The 19,009-nt window shown below is 40.2% G+C and overlaps 1 protein-coding gene across 5 annotated transcripts in view; it reads right to left on the bottom strand.

Annotated features, from left to right (window-relative positions):
* Positions 1 to 4,410: 4,410 nt before the first annotated feature.
* USP40 (ubiquitin specific peptidase 40) overlaps positions 4,411 to 19,009 on the bottom strand; it is a 44,929-nt gene continuing 30,330 nt past the window's right edge. For 3 of the 5 annotated variants that reach the window (XM_082225170.1, XM_082225171.1, XM_082225173.1), the window contains exons 22-32: positions 18,184 to 18,220; positions 17,305 to 17,369; positions 15,497 to 15,571; positions 14,994 to 15,120; positions 14,500 to 14,594; positions 12,706 to 12,824; positions 12,123 to 12,188; positions 11,710 to 11,920; positions 9,153 to 9,248; positions 8,350 to 8,441; positions 4,411 to 7,105 (exon numbers count right to left, since the gene is read on the bottom strand). In XM_082225170.1, coding sequence (XP_082081296.1) covers positions 6,997 to 7,105; positions 8,350 to 8,441; positions 9,153 to 9,248; positions 11,710 to 11,920; positions 12,123 to 12,188; positions 12,706 to 12,824; positions 14,500 to 14,594; positions 14,994 to 15,120; positions 15,497 to 15,571; positions 17,305 to 17,369; positions 18,184 to 18,220 — 1,092 coding nt within the window. In that variant the 3' untranslated portion in view covers positions 4,411 to 6,996. Of the gene's footprint in view, positions 7,106 to 8,349; positions 8,442 to 9,152; positions 9,249 to 11,709; positions 11,921 to 12,122; positions 12,189 to 12,705; positions 12,825 to 14,365; positions 14,407 to 14,499; positions 14,595 to 14,993; positions 15,121 to 15,496; positions 15,572 to 17,304; positions 17,370 to 18,183; positions 18,221 to 19,009 lie in introns of those variants that run through there. The other 2 variants (XM_082225172.1, XM_082225174.1) reach the window with 2 other exon arrangements.

Genomic DNA, 19,009 nt, shown 5'->3' with positions numbered 1-19,009 from the left:
GATCTTAAAAACTTGGGGTCAGTGAGATTTGGCAATCGCGGCACCTTGCGCCTGCTGGACCTCCTGAGCGGAGCGGGTTGTGCCTTGCTCCTCGTGAAGTAGGGCGAAATGTGAGGAGTGTTGCAAGCCGGCGCAGAGGCAGAAGGTCTGGCCGAGGTGCTAGAGCACGGCTTCTCTGTCTGGGGCTTCTTCTTAATCCAGTAGAACACCATTATCATACGCCTCTTAGATGGGTTGGACATGCTGAAGAAGGTGCTGGAGGCCAGGGTGACTTCAAGGCGGAGGACGCAGCAGGCAGTTCCCTATCAATGGGGCCAAATCCAAGCAAATGTTAACTTTAGTCCTGTTCAATCGACCCAGCAATTCTGCACGTTAAATAAGGGATTAATTCCTCAGGCAGTACGAAAAGACTTCCTGTGGCTTTTTAATAGCAGGGAGCTCCCAACTACTGCCACTGTTGACAGCCTGTTGCCCCTTATATCTGCTTGAATGGGTTATGTCACAATGGTTCCTTCATCAGGTGTTTGTGAGCACGAAAATGCTGTTGGGAGTTTCAGCAATGAAGGCTCAGGCATAACACACTGTTTGAAAGTCTGAACATTTCCTCTTTTTTATTTAACAAAATTTATATACCACTTTTATAACTTATATACAAATTATTCGGAGAGTAAGTTAAAAATACACTGTAGTTTATTCACTTCTGGGCTAGTTTACATACTTTATTCCTTCTTACACTTTTATCCCACCTTTCCTCCACAGAGCATACACACTTCAGCCTCCACCTTCTCCATTTTATCCAATATTGTGAGCTAGGGCCATAGCTCAGTGGTAGAACAACTGTTTAGCATGCAGAAGGCATCAGGTTCAGTCCCCAGCATCTCCTGGTGGGACTGGGAGAGATCCTCTGGGCTGTTGGGTGGGTGGCCAGGTGCCTTCCCAGCAAAATTAAGGTCATGGGGGGGTGTTTTGGCTCCTCTGATAGACGGACCAGGCACCCCCGATTCCTCTCTGCTGGCGGTGCTGGCGGCAGCAGTCCTGGGAGCCTGGGAGTCAGCCAGACAGAGCCGTTTACTCTGGCTGGCTTCAGGAGCTGTTTTGTGCCGTTGCAGCCACCATGATGCCTCCATAAAAAATGTTTTTTTAAAACAACAACAGCACCACAATATCTGGTGGAAAGTATTGTGCAGGACACCATTTGCCAGTAAAACAGACATAAAATAGACTAGTGAAGAATAATTGTGAATTCTGCTGAACATTTTAAACCATATCTGTTAAGAAATATATATCGGTTAAAAGGTAAAGGGTAAAGGGACCCCTGACCATTAGGTCCAGTCATGGCCAACTCTGGGGTTGCGGCACTCATCTCACTTTATTGGCCGAAGGAGCCAGCGTACAGCTTCCGGGTCATGTGGCCAGCATGACTAAGCCGCTTCTGGCAAACCAGAGCAGCGCACAGATACGCCATTTACCATTTATCAAGTTAGCGAAATTTTTCGAGATAAATGGGAAACAAAATACAGATATAAATATGGTTTGGGATGCAAGTAAAGCGTACATGAGGGGTCTTGGAATACAACAAATGGCTAGGCTGAAGAAGATAAAAGACAATAATATCCAAGAGCTAACTAAACAGATAAGAATTAATGAAAAAGAGTTGATCAAAAATCCAAAAAGTCATGAAATAGTACAAAAAATAAAGATATTGCAATCCCATATCTCTAGTATATTAAATAAGGAAGTAGAAAATAAAATTAAATGGGCAAAACAAAGGTATTTTGAGTCCGCCAATAAGCCCGGTAAGTTGTTAGTATGGATGATAAAGGAAAAGCAAAAAAATAAAAAAAATATATAAATAAAATTTTGGACCAAGGGGAGGAAATAACCAACCCAGTAAAAATAAAAATAAAATTTATAAAGATTTGTACAAACAAGAACAATTAGATGTTAATAAAATGGAAGAGTATTTACAACAGAATAAATTACCAAGAATTGAAAAAGAAGAAGTTGAGGCCCTAAACTACAATATAGAAATAGATGAAATAACACAAGTAATAAAAAAAAATGAAAGGTGGCAAATCACCAGGTCTTGACAGAATCACATTAATGTACTATAAGAACCTGGAAGAAGTAATCCTCCCTATATGAGAGCCAGTGTAGTGGTGCTGGTAAGAGCGGTAGTCTTGTAACCTGGTGAACCGGGTTTGCGTCTCCGCTCCTCCACATGCAGCTGCTGGGTGACCTTGGGCCAGTCACACTTCTGTGAAGTCTCTCAGCCCCACTCACCTCACAGAGGGTTTCTTGTGGGGGAGGAAGGGAAAGGAGATTGTTAGCCGCTTTCAGACTCCTGAAGAGGAGTGAAAGGCGGGATATCAAATCCAAACTCTTCTTCTTATTATTACAAAGAATAATGAATAATATACTGGGAGGGAAAGATATACCACAATCATGGAAAGAAGCACTGATCACTCAAATCCCGAAACAGGGAGTGGAGTTGACAGACATGAAAAATTATAGACCAATGTCCCTGTTGAATACAGACTATAAAATCTATTCTGGAGTGATGGCTAATAGATTTAAAAAGATTCTAAACAAAATAATCAGCAGAGACCAGGCGGGCTTCTTACCGGATGGACATATAAAAGAATATAAAAGTCATCTGCAAGAATAATTGACCTTTTGGAGTATGTGGAAGTAAAACCAAGTAAAAAGATGGCCCTGTTATTGGTTGATGCAGAAAGAGCTTGGTTGTCGAACGCCTTGGTACTCGTACGTTTCGGCTCCCAAACGATCGAAACCTGGAAGTTTTCCAGTTTTCGGAAAAAAATTTGGTAGCTGAATGTCCAATGCAGCTTCCGCTATTGTTTCTGGTGCGCCTGCACCTTGGTTTCTGAACGTTTCAAAAGTCGGAACGGACTTCCAGAATGCACTCTGTTCAAAAATCAAGGTATGACTGTACTAATCTGTTGCCAATGTGCGTGCACTCAATTTTTTAGGTTCAGTACAAAAACTGTACATCATAGAATGGTAAAGTTGGAAGTGCTCAAGGGCTGATCTAGTCCAGCTCTCTGCAATGCAGGAACCAGTTATTCTAAACATTTCTACAGAAGCCCAAGATAGATGCAATAACGTTGACTTAACATGGCTGCTCTTGGTTATATGAGGGTCTTCACTAACTTAACTGGAATGTTTTCCTTTTCTTTGAACATGCTTTCATTACCTTTGAGCATACCCATGTGCCATATCAAGCTGCTTTTAAAACCCCCTTCCATTCCACAAAGCAGTTTATCATGCAATGTTGGGTTAGAACAGTGTCTGAAGCTACTCTTCACGAGTCACTGGCTCCGAGGAGATGCTGGGATACTGTTTACCACAACGTAATATTAACATTGTGCATTTGCACTTTCTTCAAAATTGGATTTTGCCAACCTTTCATGGTTTCTTTTGCACATACTTCACTATCAAATAAATTGTTTCAAACTAAAAAGGCAGTTTCCTGCCAACCTAGCAGTTCGAAAGCACATCAAAGTGCAAGTAGATAAATACAGCTTCTATGATTCTAAATAGATACCGCTCTGGCGGGAAGGTAAATGGCATTTCTGTGCGCTGCTCTGGTTCGCCAGAAGCGGCTTAGTCATGCTGGCCACATGACCCGGAAGCTGTACGCCGGCACCCTCGGCTTATAGAGCAAGATGAGCGCTGCAACCCCAGAGTCGATCACGACTGGACCTAATGGTCAGGGGTCCCTTTACCTTTACCTAAAAAGGCAGTTATTAATCTATTATTGAAACAAAGCACCTGGCTCATAAAAAGTGGCTTGGGCAGGGTTGGGCAAAGGGCTCTGTGGGGTGGTGAATCCTTCCGTCTGTGAGGTAGTTTTTTCTGACCCGCTTAAAGAAGCAGTTATCAAACTGCTTCTTAAAAAACCCTCTTTGGACCCGGCCACTATGGCCGACTATCGACCAGTCTCAAATCTTCCATTCCTGGGCAAGGCGATTATGTGATTACTGATCAACTCCAGGCAAGCCTAGAGGATGTGAACCATTTAGATCCCTTCCAATTCGGATTCAGTTCCCTTGCTGCGAGAAGTGAGGTTACAGGGAATCGATGTCAAGGAGATAAATAAGTATGTCTGATGTTTTAATATGTTTAGTATGTTTTCATATGTACTGGAAGCTGCCCAGAGTGGCTGGCTGGGGAATGATGATGATAAAAATAAAATAAAAAATACCGGCTTAAGGATGTAAAGCTGTGGTAGAGGGAAGTCACGTGGGTGAAATATTAGTTGCGGTAAATGTATGTCGGGGGGTTTTGTCTATGTTTGTTTTTGATATTTATTTGTGTTTATTGTTTGTAGTGTTTGATTTGACATAACAATTTAAAAATATAAAAAATAAAATACCTTATTATAAATACAGTACAAACAAAACATTTAAGCTCTTTATTTCTTTTGCAAGTACAAGAAAAATCAGACTTATTAAAAATTAACTATAAAAAATTACTTGCATTGTAATACAACCAGAACTGCGGAATCCTGGACATTCCATTATAAAGGTATCACTTTTCACAAAATGTTCGATTGTGGAACGTCCCGTAATTTTATAACAAAATAATCAAGCCAACCTCACAAGCAACTTGGTATTGGCTTCCTGCAGCCATTACTGCATTACAGTTTATTAAAGGCACATAGTTCCTTTTTGTATATAAACGTGTCTGAGTCTCATGTTCATTAAATAATTTCATAATTTTTTTAAAAAAATCTCCCATGGGATTGCTTTATGAGGCAGTATTCCCAGATTCCTCAACTAGCAGAATTTTTCTACATCTTGGGTGCCTCTTTGTTCCATAGCAGGTGGACAGATGCTGCACATTCGACATTTGCTCAAATCCCAAGTGATCACTCCATGAAGGATTAAGGAGGATCCTCCCCACCCCCAGGTGTGATTGTACAAGCTTTATTACACTTATTTATACCCTCTGATACAGCATGCTATGACTTGTGTTTCCGCCTTGCGACACACTAGATCTTTTACTATGTCAGTTAAGATACTTGGTTCTGGAGAATCCTATGTCAGTACAGTGTCTGGATAGGTGATAAATTTAAATCTATACTTCAGTTAAGAATGCAAACAGCAAAATGGTCTTCAAAATGTGAAAACCCAATGGACAGGGATAACTTGCTAATAGTTCTATCAGTCAGTAAACTGAAACCATGACAACAAAGTTTGCTTATACAAACAGCTGCCTCTTCCTGCCCAATCCCAGTTACCTCTATCTCAATTTCAATTTACACTCTCAGTGGCCTTTCTTTCCCAGGCCTGTTCTCCAAAATATGTATTCAAATACCAATTTTTAAGGTTAGACCATTGTTTGCTAGAGTTCATACTGGGGTGAAAATGTACAGTGTGCATTGGGACAAATACCTTGTGGAAACAAGTTATGAAGGACTATTGACAAAAACATTTTTTGGAACAGTTAGCTTTTTCCTAAATCATTTAAAAAATGATTCTGGGGGACGCTTGGAGAAATGTTTCTATAATGTTAAACATGCTATGCACCTATATCCTGGTGGATTCTGTTCATTCACAATATATGGTTCCCAACAGGCATTTCAGCAATTATATGAACAAAAGACATACATTGACATGAGAAATACAGGGTGCCTCTTAGGAAATGACATACAAAAAAGGTCAGCAAACATCCTGATATTTACTTGTACCCTTTCCCCATTTATTTAAATCTCTGTTTACTTCAGTAGTACATCACATTTCTGAACTCCGTATTATTTATATAGGATTGCACAGAATATTGGCAGAAAAATCTATTTCCACAAAGGCCTGGTTTAGAGCATATTTTCCTCCATTCTCTCTCTCATACGTGGAGAAGAGCAAGAGTATATTGTCCTCACAGTCCACCCAACACACCGATTCCACCCTTTAGGATAGCAGCTGTCGATATATGTGGGCAATGTTTCAGGAAGGTATATGAAAGAAGAAGAACGTCCCAGATTATGCCATGTTACACTGTATGCATTTAAGCCATAGGCAAACATTTCTCCCACGTGTGGTTATCAGGTGGGGGAGGAATTCCTTCTGAGTTGGGTTAAAAAGACATAATCTCACTTCACCCAATGTGCATAGAGAGACGTTTGGCCTGGTGTATTTTGAACCAGGCCAAAATATATGGTAAACAAGAACAAAGGGGCAGGGGGATATGCAATACACATATGTGCACACATGCATGCATGCAAGCAAGCGCACGCACACACACACATGGGTCTTCCACTTGAACAGTGGGAACTTTGGATCCAAGCCATAGGCTACACCTATTTCTTTTTGCGTGTTATATTGTTTTTTAGACTAACCCTGTAAATTTTGGCATCCCCCCCCCCAATAAACTTGGATCTAGTTACTTGGTAGCTAATCAAGTTTGGAGTTAATGTCCCAATTACAGCACAGAAAAGTGTGTGTTGAAATTTTAAATTTAGCATTTCTCTAAGCCCGTAATTGTTTTGCCATAGGCTGCTTTGCAGCTCAGAGGTTTTCCAGCCATAATGTGTGAAAAGGGGGGGGGGGGTGCATTAAATTCAACTAATAGTTCTCACATTTTGTCTGAAGAGTCACTCCCATGGGTGACAAAAGTTTCCTTCTGAATTCACTGCGCATGTTAACTTTTCAGGCTACATTTTCATAAATATTTTCATGTACATAAATCCATGAGGGGGAAAGCAATCACTGCAGTGATAATACTGCATATGGTCAGATTAAAGCACATGGTTATTACAACCAACCACTGAAAGATTAAGATATTTGTATATGTTCTCATTATTAAAGTGCAGATACCCACCCTGATAGTAAGTGCTTGAACTATAATAGAATTAAAGCACTTTTCCACAATAGGATAGAGTGCTTGTCTCAAGGAAGACTGTTCCTTGGCTAGCCAAACCGAGGCAACTCCATTCTATTCAGTAAGATACAAGGTTTGTTCAGACCCAGGGAGTCAGCTGAAAACCCCTACACTGATGGAGAGTGCTGCTTCAGGTTTACGATTCTTAGCCACCTTTTTTTCAGAGTAATGACCATTCTGCACACAGTCAGGCTTCTGGCTACTGGAAAACAAAAAGCAGATACACTATTAAAGTTAGTCAATCAAGTATTAGAAATATATGCAAGGCAGACCTGAGTCTGGAACACAAAGCTCCTTGAAGCAGGGGTGAGTAGCAGGATCTGGCTGGCAGGCCACAGCTTGAGCTCTCCCAGCAATTGCAGGCTATTTTGATGGGCATTTCTACCGAGCAGAAATGTGGAATGATGAACTGCTCTGGGAGGTGAATCATAGAAATCCACTGCAAATAAATTCTTTCTGCAGGATTTTTCTTTATTGCACATTTATAATATGCAAACCCTGAAGTGTATATAATTAGTATCCTAAATGTGCTGTAAAACACCTAAACTTGAATCCTGTATTAGAAAATTGGGCAGAATCCCAGCATATCATAGTGGATAAATGAGTTCATTTCCAAAAAGGCAAGGTCCCTACAGATCAATGGGTTGGATAAAAACAGCCTGTTCTGCTCTTCAGTTGATGCCATAGAATCATTCCTTCAAACCCAGAGTTCAAACAAAAACAGACCAGCATATTCATGTGGTGTTAGTTAATGCTGGCTATGATTAACTTTAACTAGATCATATCCTATAATATGGTGGTTTAAAATTTCATTTTTCAATTATTCACATTCTTTCAAAATCAATTTTATTACCTTGCAGCAGACCAAACGTGCAAACAAGTACAACTGAATAGCCCTTGAATTTATGGCATTAAAATCTAAATCATAATTCATCCTACTAACTTTTGAGATAATACTTTGTTGTAATTAAATCTTTAATTTGACTCATTGAACATCATATGGAAATGCAGCTGAGTGGTTTTCTAGCCCTGCATATTCCCTGATGCCAAACTGGTCACTGCCCAACAATGCAAGCAAGTAGATGCGTTACAATAATCCTTTGTAACCCTGACATCTTTTCCAGACCATGCTGTTGTCTTGAATAATACATATTTTGGAAAGAGTGAGACAACAACCAAAGTTACATTGTTCTAGAACAGATGTATGTGCAGAGGCCAGTCAACAGAAATGCGAAACATTTCTATATAACAAGGACTTCTTCATTTTGTTAACAGGCCTCTTTTCCAATTGCCTATTCAAATTCCAAATCTACATAAAATAATCCAATCACCACATTTGAGGACACAACTGGATTCATTTTACTGCTTTCTATGTTTAGACAATTTATGTGGGCTTCTTGCTGAGAGAAAGGCATGGTATAAATTCTATAAAAAACTAAGATATACCTTGTTTTTTCCATAGCAAGTTGCTTCTGCATTTGTTTTCCAGTGTCATCTTTTATGGTACTGAAGTCTTTACTGTCATCAAGTAGGAGATTCTGTTGTGCAAATTAATGAAATAATTGTGAAAACAATTCCTAATAGTACTCTCCTTATAAAGGCAGATACGTTTTTACAAGTGGTATTTTTTACTAATGACATTAAACTGCTATTCTTTTTTCTTTTGTTTGTAGAAATACATGACCTTCATGCAAAATAAAATTCTTGCGAAAGCGCTTTCCTCAGTTGGAAAGGAGGACAAAGCTTATTTATAAAACTTCTATCCTGCTTTATCAGATCAAAACCCCTTAACACAGCTAGAGGTTATAAGCAGAATAGGAATGCCCCTGACAGAAATGGGGAGTGATAGAAAACCAGATCTCCCAAAAGAAAAATCTCAAATCGTAAGTAAAACAAAAGATAGGCTACCATAAATGAACTGGCCTCATTATCTACGGCTGCAAGATACACCAAAACACAATTTAAAAGCACATAATTTAGGACCTCAAAAGCATTGTACACTTCTGCATGTATTCACCTAGATTTTGTAATTTACAGCTTATTAAATCTGGGTTGTATGGAGATTTAACATTGTGGAATCTTTTCCAACTTTGCCTGCAGCAACTTGTACTCCCTGAGAAGCCTATTTCAGTGGTTCATGAAAACCTGCTAAAACTTGTGGGCTCTGTTATCTGGGGATGCAGTGGTGGTGGAGGAGAAATCACTTGGAATTAAGCAGAGGAATTTTGTTGATAAATCAGTTAATTTACCTTCACACCAATAATATCTCCATCCTTCAAGTTGTAGGGGCTTAATTGTAAACTGTCACCTTTCTTCTTCTTTTTTCGCTTTGAAACTTGCTGTGTCTGAATGCAAATGAGAACATGTAAAAAGCATCATAAACTAACAGAGGTTACTTGTGATTTTGGTGCAGAGAGTGAGAATATTTTATATTCCCAATATTTCCAGGTAAAAAATAAAACATGTTTTTACGACTGAAAGGTAATTTAAAATTTTAAAAACAAAAACTGATTAGGGATAGATATATGGATTTGCTAAAAAAAAGAAAAAGTCCTCAATAAACTTATGAGGATAAATATTAATATTTATTGCTAAGTGCAAATGCTTCCCTGCTTAGGAGCACTAGAAATAGATTACGTTCTCCATCTTGAGATTTTGCAAAACAAAAATCCTTGTGCAATGGGATTTTGTTTCTCTATTCCACACCTCCAGCCCACTGGGCACCCCAAAATCTGCTTCAGAGGGGTGCCCAACCCTCCAGAACAGGTTCGGGGATGTGGGGTGAAGCAGAGGAGAGGAGATGAAGCTCAAGTCTCACTTCATGAGCAGAAATCCACTCACACCACATTGGATCTCATCCACTGTCATTTTCCATGTCTCAAATATTAAGCACACACAAGCTTGTGTGTGTGTGTGAGAGAGAGGGGGGGGGAGAGAGGTAATTTTAACACATACAAATGGGGGAGGAGAGATACATTTTTGCCCCCATGTAAAATGTGCCACTTCCCATTTTAGTGGGGTTTTTCCCATTTGGCTTGTAATCTTAGCACATACACAAATATGATTGGCTGCATGAGGATGATGATGACAGCATCACATTAAAAGCCAGTGTAGTGTAGAAGTTAGACTGTTAAGACTAGGACTGATGAGACTCAGGCAGATACCATTTAGCCTTGAGGCTCACAGGCTGACCTTGGGCCAGTCACTGTCTTTATCCTGCCGCACAGTTTTGTTTTGAGAAGAAAACACGTTCTCTGCCTCAAGCTCCTTGGGAAAGGGGCAGAACATAAATGTAATAAAAGGTAAGGTAAAAGGTAAACGACCCCTGGACAATTAAGTCCAGTCAAAGGGGACTATGGGGTGTGGCACTCATCTCACTTTTCAGTCCACAGACAGCTTTCCCGGTCATGTGGCCAGCAGGACTAAACCAGTTCTGGTGCAACGGGACACCGTGATGGAAACCAGAGCGCATGAAAATGCCGGCTGCCTTCCCTCCGCAGCGGTACCTATTTATCTACAGTGGTACCTTGGGTTACAGACGCTTCAGGTTACAGACTCTGCTAAACCAAAAATAGTACCTTGGGTAAAGAACTTTGCTTCAGGATGAGAACAGAAATCCTGTGGTGGCGGCGCGGCAGCAGCAGGAGGCCCCATTAGCTAAAGTGGTACCTCAGGTTAAGAACAGTTTCAGGTTAAGAACAGACCTCCAGAACGAATCAAGTTCTTAACCCAAGGTACCACTGTACTTGCACTTTGACGTGCTTTCGAACTGCTAGGTTGGCAGGAGCTGGGACAGAGCAACAGGAGCTCACCCCGTCACGGGGATTCGAACCGCCAACCTTCTGATCGGCAAGCCCAAGAGACTCAGTGGTTTAGACCACAGCGCCACCCACTTATCACTGACAGGATGAGATTACCTCAAGAATAAAGCTGGGATTTTTTTGGTTTGTTTTTTAAAAAAAGAAGTGGTGCCAAAGCTGTAAACCAGGGAAAGAGAAAAGGCAGTGAATTACCATATTTACTTGAATGTAAGGCGCCCTTTTTTTGCCAAATTACGTTATGAAAATTAGGGTGCGCATTAGATTCAATGGCACATTACATTCGAATAAATACAGTATGTTAATTTTCCTTGACTGTTCCCATCACCTAATCTTAACTTTTTACCCCTACATTGTGAATCTTTTCTCTCTCTTTTTTGGTGCATTATTGCTTTCTTAAAAAAAGGAAACAAACCCTATACTACTACTAATTACCATGATGAGGATGACACTACAATTCAAAGAGGAGCTGGCTGTGTCTGCCAGTGTGTGTGCCTAGAGTGCCTTGCTTGCCCTGTTTCCTGGTGCTCTGCTCCCTGACCCCAGTAGTGGCAGTCCTTACACACTGCACTACTCTGCTCTCTTCCTTCTTCTCTCCCCCTTCATCTCTCCCTCTCCAGCCCAGATCGCAGCTGCTCTCCTTCTTCCTTTCCTTCCTTCTTTTCCCTTCCCAACCAGAGAGAAGGGAAGAGGGATCAGATGGAAGAAAGAATAGAATGTGCACCTGTTTTTGACAAATTACGTTGCGAAATTTAGGGTGCACATTAAATTCGATGGCACATTACATTTAAGTAAGTACAGTAGTGTCAGTCAGCACAAAGAACAGGTAAGAACAATATTAAAAGAACTTATCCTGTTTCTCTCTCTTTCAACCCTTCCTGTGTTAAATGTCATTGTTACACAGGATCTTTTATTTAGATAATGTGAAATGTCAATTCAAAGAATTGTTGACAATATTGCTCCATGTCTCTCGCATCTCTTAGCTTACCCAACTACATATTGGTATCCATTCAAACTTCTCAGGAAAATATTTAGCAATTTCAATTTGCTCCGCTGGTAATGAGTAGTATGAAGCAATTATTTGTCTCAACGCACATGCTGTACACTCTTTGGAGATATCCCATACCAAATCCACAGGATGGTAATAATCTCTTTCCCCTGGTATGCCCATCTGCACTCGCAGAAGCAAATCCTTTGGTCTGTAATAAGAAACATACACAATGCAATTAACATTCTCAAAATATATGTCTACATTAATGTCAATCACAGAGAATCCGTAGATTCCCTACTCTTTTAAAAAAAGTACTATAGAAGAAAAATTCAGAATAATTGGGATTTGAAAGAAATATTTTACAAGGTTTTCTAAAACCTGTTTTGATGAATTGTGGCTGAATATCTTACCCAAGATTCTCTTCCTTGTGTAAAGGCTCTATACAAATTTCCACTCTGTTTCCTAGTTTGAATTTACTGAAAAAGAAACATAGTAAATATTTTAAATTCAGAATAGGAAAGGCAGGATATAAATAATTTTTTAAAAATACAAGTTCCACATTTAGAAGTTGGATTTTGAAATATCATAGACTGTCAATTTAACTGTTGCCAGAACAATTATACACAGGGTAGTTAGAAATCCTCTGCCTAATTTATACAGACAGAACAGATTACCTTCCTGAAAAGAATTAATCAAAAAGAGGTCTAGGCCACAATCAATGATGCTTAGTGTGTTTTAATTGCTTACGATAGTAAAGAACAACTGAATGAATGCTTGCAGGACAGCAATTTGCCTACTGAAAAGTAAAACCCACTGAAAACTTGCTTTTAGGAAACTGGATTTCAGCCTCAAAGTATGTGAATCATAATCCCACCAAATTCAAAGCGACTTACTCTTAGTTAAGTGTGTAGGATTGCAGTGATACTTAAAAATAATGGTAAAAATATATTGCATTAACATTTATTTAACTGAATGTTATACATAGAAACCTACTGGAGTTGCTGCTTATTGTTTCGTAAAAGCCTGCAAGGGCACTTATTTTCCATTGTCCAAACTCGGAGAAACTCAGGTAGTGAAATACTAAACTCTTCAGAGAATGGCAAAGTCATCACCTGAAAAGAAAAGTACTTTGCTAGCAATTTTAGAATAAATGTTAGTTTAAGCTCAGAAAACTAGTCATTTTCTAACTTGCAGGACTACAAATGTAAGCATAATTTTTAACCACCACATCACATTTCTTTTAATAACTTTACTATTTCCCCCAATATTATTGAAATGCAATGTTGCAGAGGGTCCTAGGAATTTTTAATTTTCTGTTAAAATCTACATCACATAAAATCTTCAAAAGATAATTCCCCACACTGCAACCTCTATATGCAGTGCTACTGGGAGCAGATCTCAGACTTATACCCACTCTATTTTTATGCATAAAGCTTAACACCAGAATCAGGTGGAACAATGCTTATTTGAGCATGGAAACTTCGGTACACAACTGGCTTTCATGTTACATTCTAGTTACAAGGAAAGACAGAGGAAGGTGTAATAGTCCCAAACCCTCCCCCAATCATCTGTGTCTACACAGGCTCATAGAGGCTCCTTTACTAATCCACACTAGTCTCACCAAACAACCGTTGCCTCTGGGATGTAACACAGGGCTGGTTCACCCGTCACATAACATGATACTGTAGTTTAATGTAAATGAGTAGCAGGCCATTGCAGGCTGCTTAAAAGTTTCTAGAGCATTTCTCCCCTGCTCCTGCTACACGGCAGAAAAAGAAACCGGAGTCTTGACTTGTTGTGTTGCCTAAAACTGGCTCATGGCTTGTTTCATCTGAACATGGCTTTGTTTGTTTGGACGAAACTAATCACAAACTGGGGTTTGGGCAACGCCCCTCCTGCCATGCCACAAGCCAAAATCTGTTGTCCAAACGGGGCTTAAGGTTTCTGTTCTCCAAACAATTTATAGTGATAAGCCAAGATCAGAACTTTTTAACATTTATGATTCGATTGGAGAAAAACTCATTCATATTAAAACATAGTTTGTATTAAACCATGTCTTAACTGGGCTACAGCCAATTTTCCTTGTCAATGCAGTGAAATCTCAATGAAAGTTGTATGTCTTGGTTTTTCCCCCTTTAAGAATTCGATTACTGTTCAGGAACTTAGTGGTAGAGCCCGCAAAAGACCTTGGGAAGGTGTCCAGGATTAAACCTATTAAAAAGGGTTTCAGATAGCAAAATTGAGGAAAAGCACTGTCTGAGATCTTAGAAAGCTGCTGTCAGTTGCAGAAGGCAGATCTGGACTAGATGGAGCAATAGCCTGATTCATTATGAAGCAACTGCTTATGCTCATGTTTCACCTCACCTAAAAGTTTCCCGTTAGTTAAAACTGACAGTTTCACAAATATTACCACCAACCTCTTACACCCCACACACGAAGGACACATACACAAAAAACATTAATAAAGGAACTCGGGTCAAAATGCAGAGTGGTTGTGGTTCCTGCGATACTGCATCTTCTGCATTCACATACAGAAATTGCAATTCTGATGAACGTGTCACATGAGTCTTGCAGCTGAGGACACATGAAACAGATGACAAACTGCTAGAAGTGGATATTAGGAAGTATCTCAAAAGTCCCTGGTTGTACTTACCACTGAAAATGGCATCTAAGCAAATGCCATATCAGAACATACTGGAGACAGAGGAAAGGAAATAAAAAATATATATTAATAGATCTTACTTAATGAGTAGATTTGTCTTCGCTTAACAAAATGTAATATCTAACCTGCATCTTCAGGTCTTCCAGGAAAGCGTCTCCTGAGATCTCTATATCACCCACATAACATAGGTCAACTTCACTTTGTAGAAATGTTGGTGTATCTTTAAAGAACATCAAGAGTCAGAGTTTAATGAAATTTAGAGTTCTCCAGTTACACAATTAGTAAAACGTGAATTGTGTTATCAATACTAAACTAAAATGGAGCTCCAAGCTCTGTGCTCTCCCTCACCTAATTAAAAGAGAAATATAAATAGCACTATCTCAGTGCCTTACAAGGGCTTCCCCTTTCTTTTTAAGCAAGTGTCTGGTCCAAGAAATTATTTACACTGAACTTCAAAAAATAATAATAAATAATAATAATAATAATAATTCAAATACAAACTCTTGCTGACATGGTGATACGGGGATGGCTAAATAGCTACTTTCCAGGGCTGAAAATATATTTAGTTTTTGTTTTTGTTTGTTTGTTTCTGTGTATTGCTTGGGGACTTATAACTTACCTCCAGACGTGGACAGTTCCAGAGCTTCCATTTTTTTGCAGACAGAGCTTCCTTGGTCTTGCCTGTTCCTTTTGTGCCTTGACTGAGAGAAGGCTTTGTACCACCAGACAGACACTTTCAGGAACCCCTTTGGGAATTAATGAAAAACATTCTATAATTTACTGCCACAAAGAAACAAAAAGTGTGGGCTTTAGAACGGATACTAATTGTAATACTTCTGAATAAAGGATTAAACAAAAACAATGCAGAATGCTCAGTAGTCTATGATTTGCAGATAAATCCCAATGCCCTGCCCCAGGCTGATGGATGGAGCGTTAGGATGGCACACAGTCGTCTCTCCCCCAGCCTTTATTGAAAATAAGCATTTTTTTCAGATTTGACTACCAGGTTTTCTCTGGGAAAACTGATTACATTACTTCAGCATGCTCTTGTCACTGCTATGCTGAAACTGAAAGGCCAGCTTCCTAAATACTACACTTTAATACAAAAAAATGTTATTTCACCTTTGGCGGAAGCTTCCCCTCAGCAACATTCAGTATATCCCCACTGCAGATATTCAGTTCCTTTAGTGTGGCAGCCTGAGGAATCAAAAGTAAACATGTAAGAGAATACAGAAAACGCAAAATATAGCAATGTTTTATCCATAAGGGGGAAAACCCTCCAAAGTTTGTTTCAGCAATGGGAAACCCTCTGCCCCAAGCCTGCCCCCCCACCCCCCAACGACTCAGGTGTACCAACATGGCTGCAAAGGAATAACTGGGAACCTTAAAATGTGTTCCTGATTGTTCCTTGGGAAGTGGGGCGCGCATTTATAGTGCTTCTTGGGGTGTCTGGTATCTTCTCTCTCTTACAAAATAGATGTTGGCTTATATTACAGGTGTAAGTTCTGTATTATTTTATTAATACTATCGCTACAAGTCTTTGGTTAGAACAATACACCTATGAGAAAAAAGGGCACCAAATGCAAACCCCTCTGGGATTAGTTCCACTCAGGAAATTCCAGTCCAAGATCCTGAGTGGAGCTGATTCTTGTCAAAAGTGAGGTTTCAAAGTCAGTGCCAATCAGCTGATTATCAGGGACTTCAAGTCCTGCTTGGATTGGCTAGGATTTCTCTTTACAGAGTGGCTACAACTCAAGCTGCATTGCAAAGGTAGACTGGGCCACCTGACTCAGGGTGGTGACTGGTATCTTAACAGGTGGGCCTGCTGGAGGTAAGAAAGCTGAGCATCCAGGTCACTGCCAGGTTCTGTTCCCCACCCACTGACTAGATGCTGTTGCTGCGAGGTCAACATGTACTCAGTTCCATGATGGAAATTGCAGGCTAGGTCCCACACAGCCGTCCTATGGTTCGGGAAGAAACCCTTTCCCATGGTCTGAGAAAACACAGTCTGACTTGTATTCCAGATCTGACCCACATCTTAAAGAAAATACAGAGATTCCTGGGTAAGAAGATTGCAGAAGTAATGAGAAACATTGTAGCCTTTATCTTGGGAAAGCCAGGGATTGATTTTGGATGCTGTATTACAGGCTTCCTCAACCTCGGCCCTCCAGATGTTGTGAGACTACAATTCCCATCATCCCTGACCACTGGTCCTGCTAGCTAGGGATCATGGGAGTTGTAGGCCAAAAACATCTGGAGGGCTGAGGTTGAGGAAGCCTGCTGTATTAGGTAAAATAGTCAATTGAAGTCATATATGGTAGTATTACTTAATGGTTAATACTACTCATTACTTTTGAGAGGGGCTAACTTAACCTGCAATTTCCATCTTCGAACCAAGTCTAATTGCTGATTTCATGGTTACAAGATATAACTTACATTTCCTACTTTTCTTTTCATTTCAGTTTTCCTTCTTGCATTACATCCTGCTCTATGTAATATTTTGCCTGACAAAAGAGTTCTAGAAAGCCTGAAAGTTTGCCACATTTTTGGTGACCCTTTGGTTGTCCCAGTAACGGTATTACCCACCTGTGTACAAAAGAAAGGAGTGCACCTAACCAAAGCTCACACAAGAAAAAATAAAGAAAAAGAAGGGAGGGGAATGTAAGCAGTATACCCTATCTGCCTAGAGCAGAATCTCGATGCCATTTTTAAATAACTGATTTCCAATTTGTAAAGGGCACTAAAAGTATTGAAGTAGTAATGGGTTAAATAATGGGGCTACAGTGGCAAATGTATTTTGGACTAACAAGTATGTTCACAGGCGCTATAACCTTTATACAGTATTTACAAAGTCCTAGAGAAGTAATATCAAAAGGAACACTTATGTAAATGAATGTAAAAAATGAATGTAAAAAAATTAGCTTTTTTACTTCCTCACTTAACGCATCCCCAGTTTCATAGCACCAGTCAATCTTTCTCAAGTGCCAGTTGTCCCCTGCAAAAGAAACCAGGAAATCATCAAAGTGAAACATAAAAAATAACAAGAGTCACATCACAAATATTGTTCCTGCATATTTATCATTTTATTAAATACAGCGGGCCACATACAATGGGCAGAGCAATCCAAACCCTCCTTGTGCTGAGCTGGGGGGCACTGAGATTGAGCAGACGTCCTTTCACTCTGTTCGGCTGGCATCTTGCAGGCTGCCACCAGCAGAGTAGCTCCAGAGTCATGTGCAGAGCTTCCCCTTCTGCCCACTGAATAAAAACAGTGTTCCAGAGGCAGGGAAGGTCTGAGCTGCCATCTGCAGACCTCATCACTATTCCAGCTTGGATAATCCTGCCCCCCCTCTCTCATCCCTGGTTGCTGTACAGAGCAGGGCTGCAGGTGGAGGGGTGGCTTGCATTGCCTCATAAGCCACACTCAGAGAGCATCTGTGGATAATCAACACTTAAGGTACTTAAGTCTATTGAATGTAATTGATCTACTCAGAGTATGACTAACGTGGGGTTATCACTCAATATAGAGGTCTGAGGTGGTGTGGCAAGAGAGATGCCATTTTGAGAATATTGTATTTCAATTATACCAACTTAGCAAATAATTAGATGTGGGGGATTTTTCCTTAGACTAGGTGACTTTTAGATTCCTGCCAAAGCGCACCAAAATCACGAACAATATTTTGCCACTGTAAAGACCGCTTTATGGCGCAATTCTTGTTGCTGGCTTCAAAATTTTCACAACAGTAATATTTAATAACAATAAAGAGCTAAAATAAAGATAATAACATTTATAATAAATTTATACTAACCAGCTAAGCCAGACTTCTTCAGCATTAAATTTAAACACTGAAAGAAAAATACACCATAACCAAAGTTAGTAAAATTTAAATACTGATGAACAGCACTCACTGTGGTACATCATGACCATTTATTTTATTTATAAAAATATTTCTAAACTAAGTATTTCCCCAGCCACTCTCGGCAGCTCCCAACTATTAAAAACCCCTGATAAAACATCAAACATTAAAAACTTCCCTAAACAGGGGTGCCTTCAGATTTAGAAGACATCTGAAGGCAGCCCTGTTTAGGGAAGTTTGTAATGTTTGACGTCAGAGAGTTGTCTATTTCCTTGACATCTGATGGGAGGATGTTCCACAGGGCAGGTCCCACTACCGAGAAGGCCCTCTGCCTGGTTCCCTGTAACCTTACTTCTCACAGTGAGGGAACTGCCAGAAGGCCCTCAGAGCTGGCCCTCAGTGTCTGGGCAGAACGATGGAGGTGGAGACGCTCCTTCAGGTATACTGGGCTGAGGCCGTTTAGGGTGTTTAAAGGCCAGCACCAACACTTTGAATTGTGCTCGGAAACGTACTGGGAGCCAATGTAGGTCTTTCAGGACCAGTGTTAAATGGTCTCAGCGGCCACTCCCAGTCACCAGTCTAGTTGCCGCATTCTGCATTAATTGTAGTTTCCGGGTCACCTTCAAAGGTAGCCCCACGTAGAGCGCATTGCAGTAGTCCAAGCAAGACAATCCGTGGGCAGGTAGGGTCTCAGCCTATGTACTAGATGGAGAGGGTAGACAGCTACCCTGGACAAAGAATTGACCTGTGCCACCATGGACAGCTGTGAGTCCAAAAT

Source organism: Podarcis vaucheri (genome assembly GCF_965113315.1).
Source record: "Podarcis vaucheri genome assembly, chromosome: 1".
NCBI lineage: Eukaryota > Metazoa > Chordata > Lepidosauria > Squamata > Lacertidae > Podarcis > Podarcis vaucheri.
The sequence above is the reverse complement of the archived record's forward strand: the minus strand, read 5'-3'. Positions and strand labels throughout refer to the sequence as shown.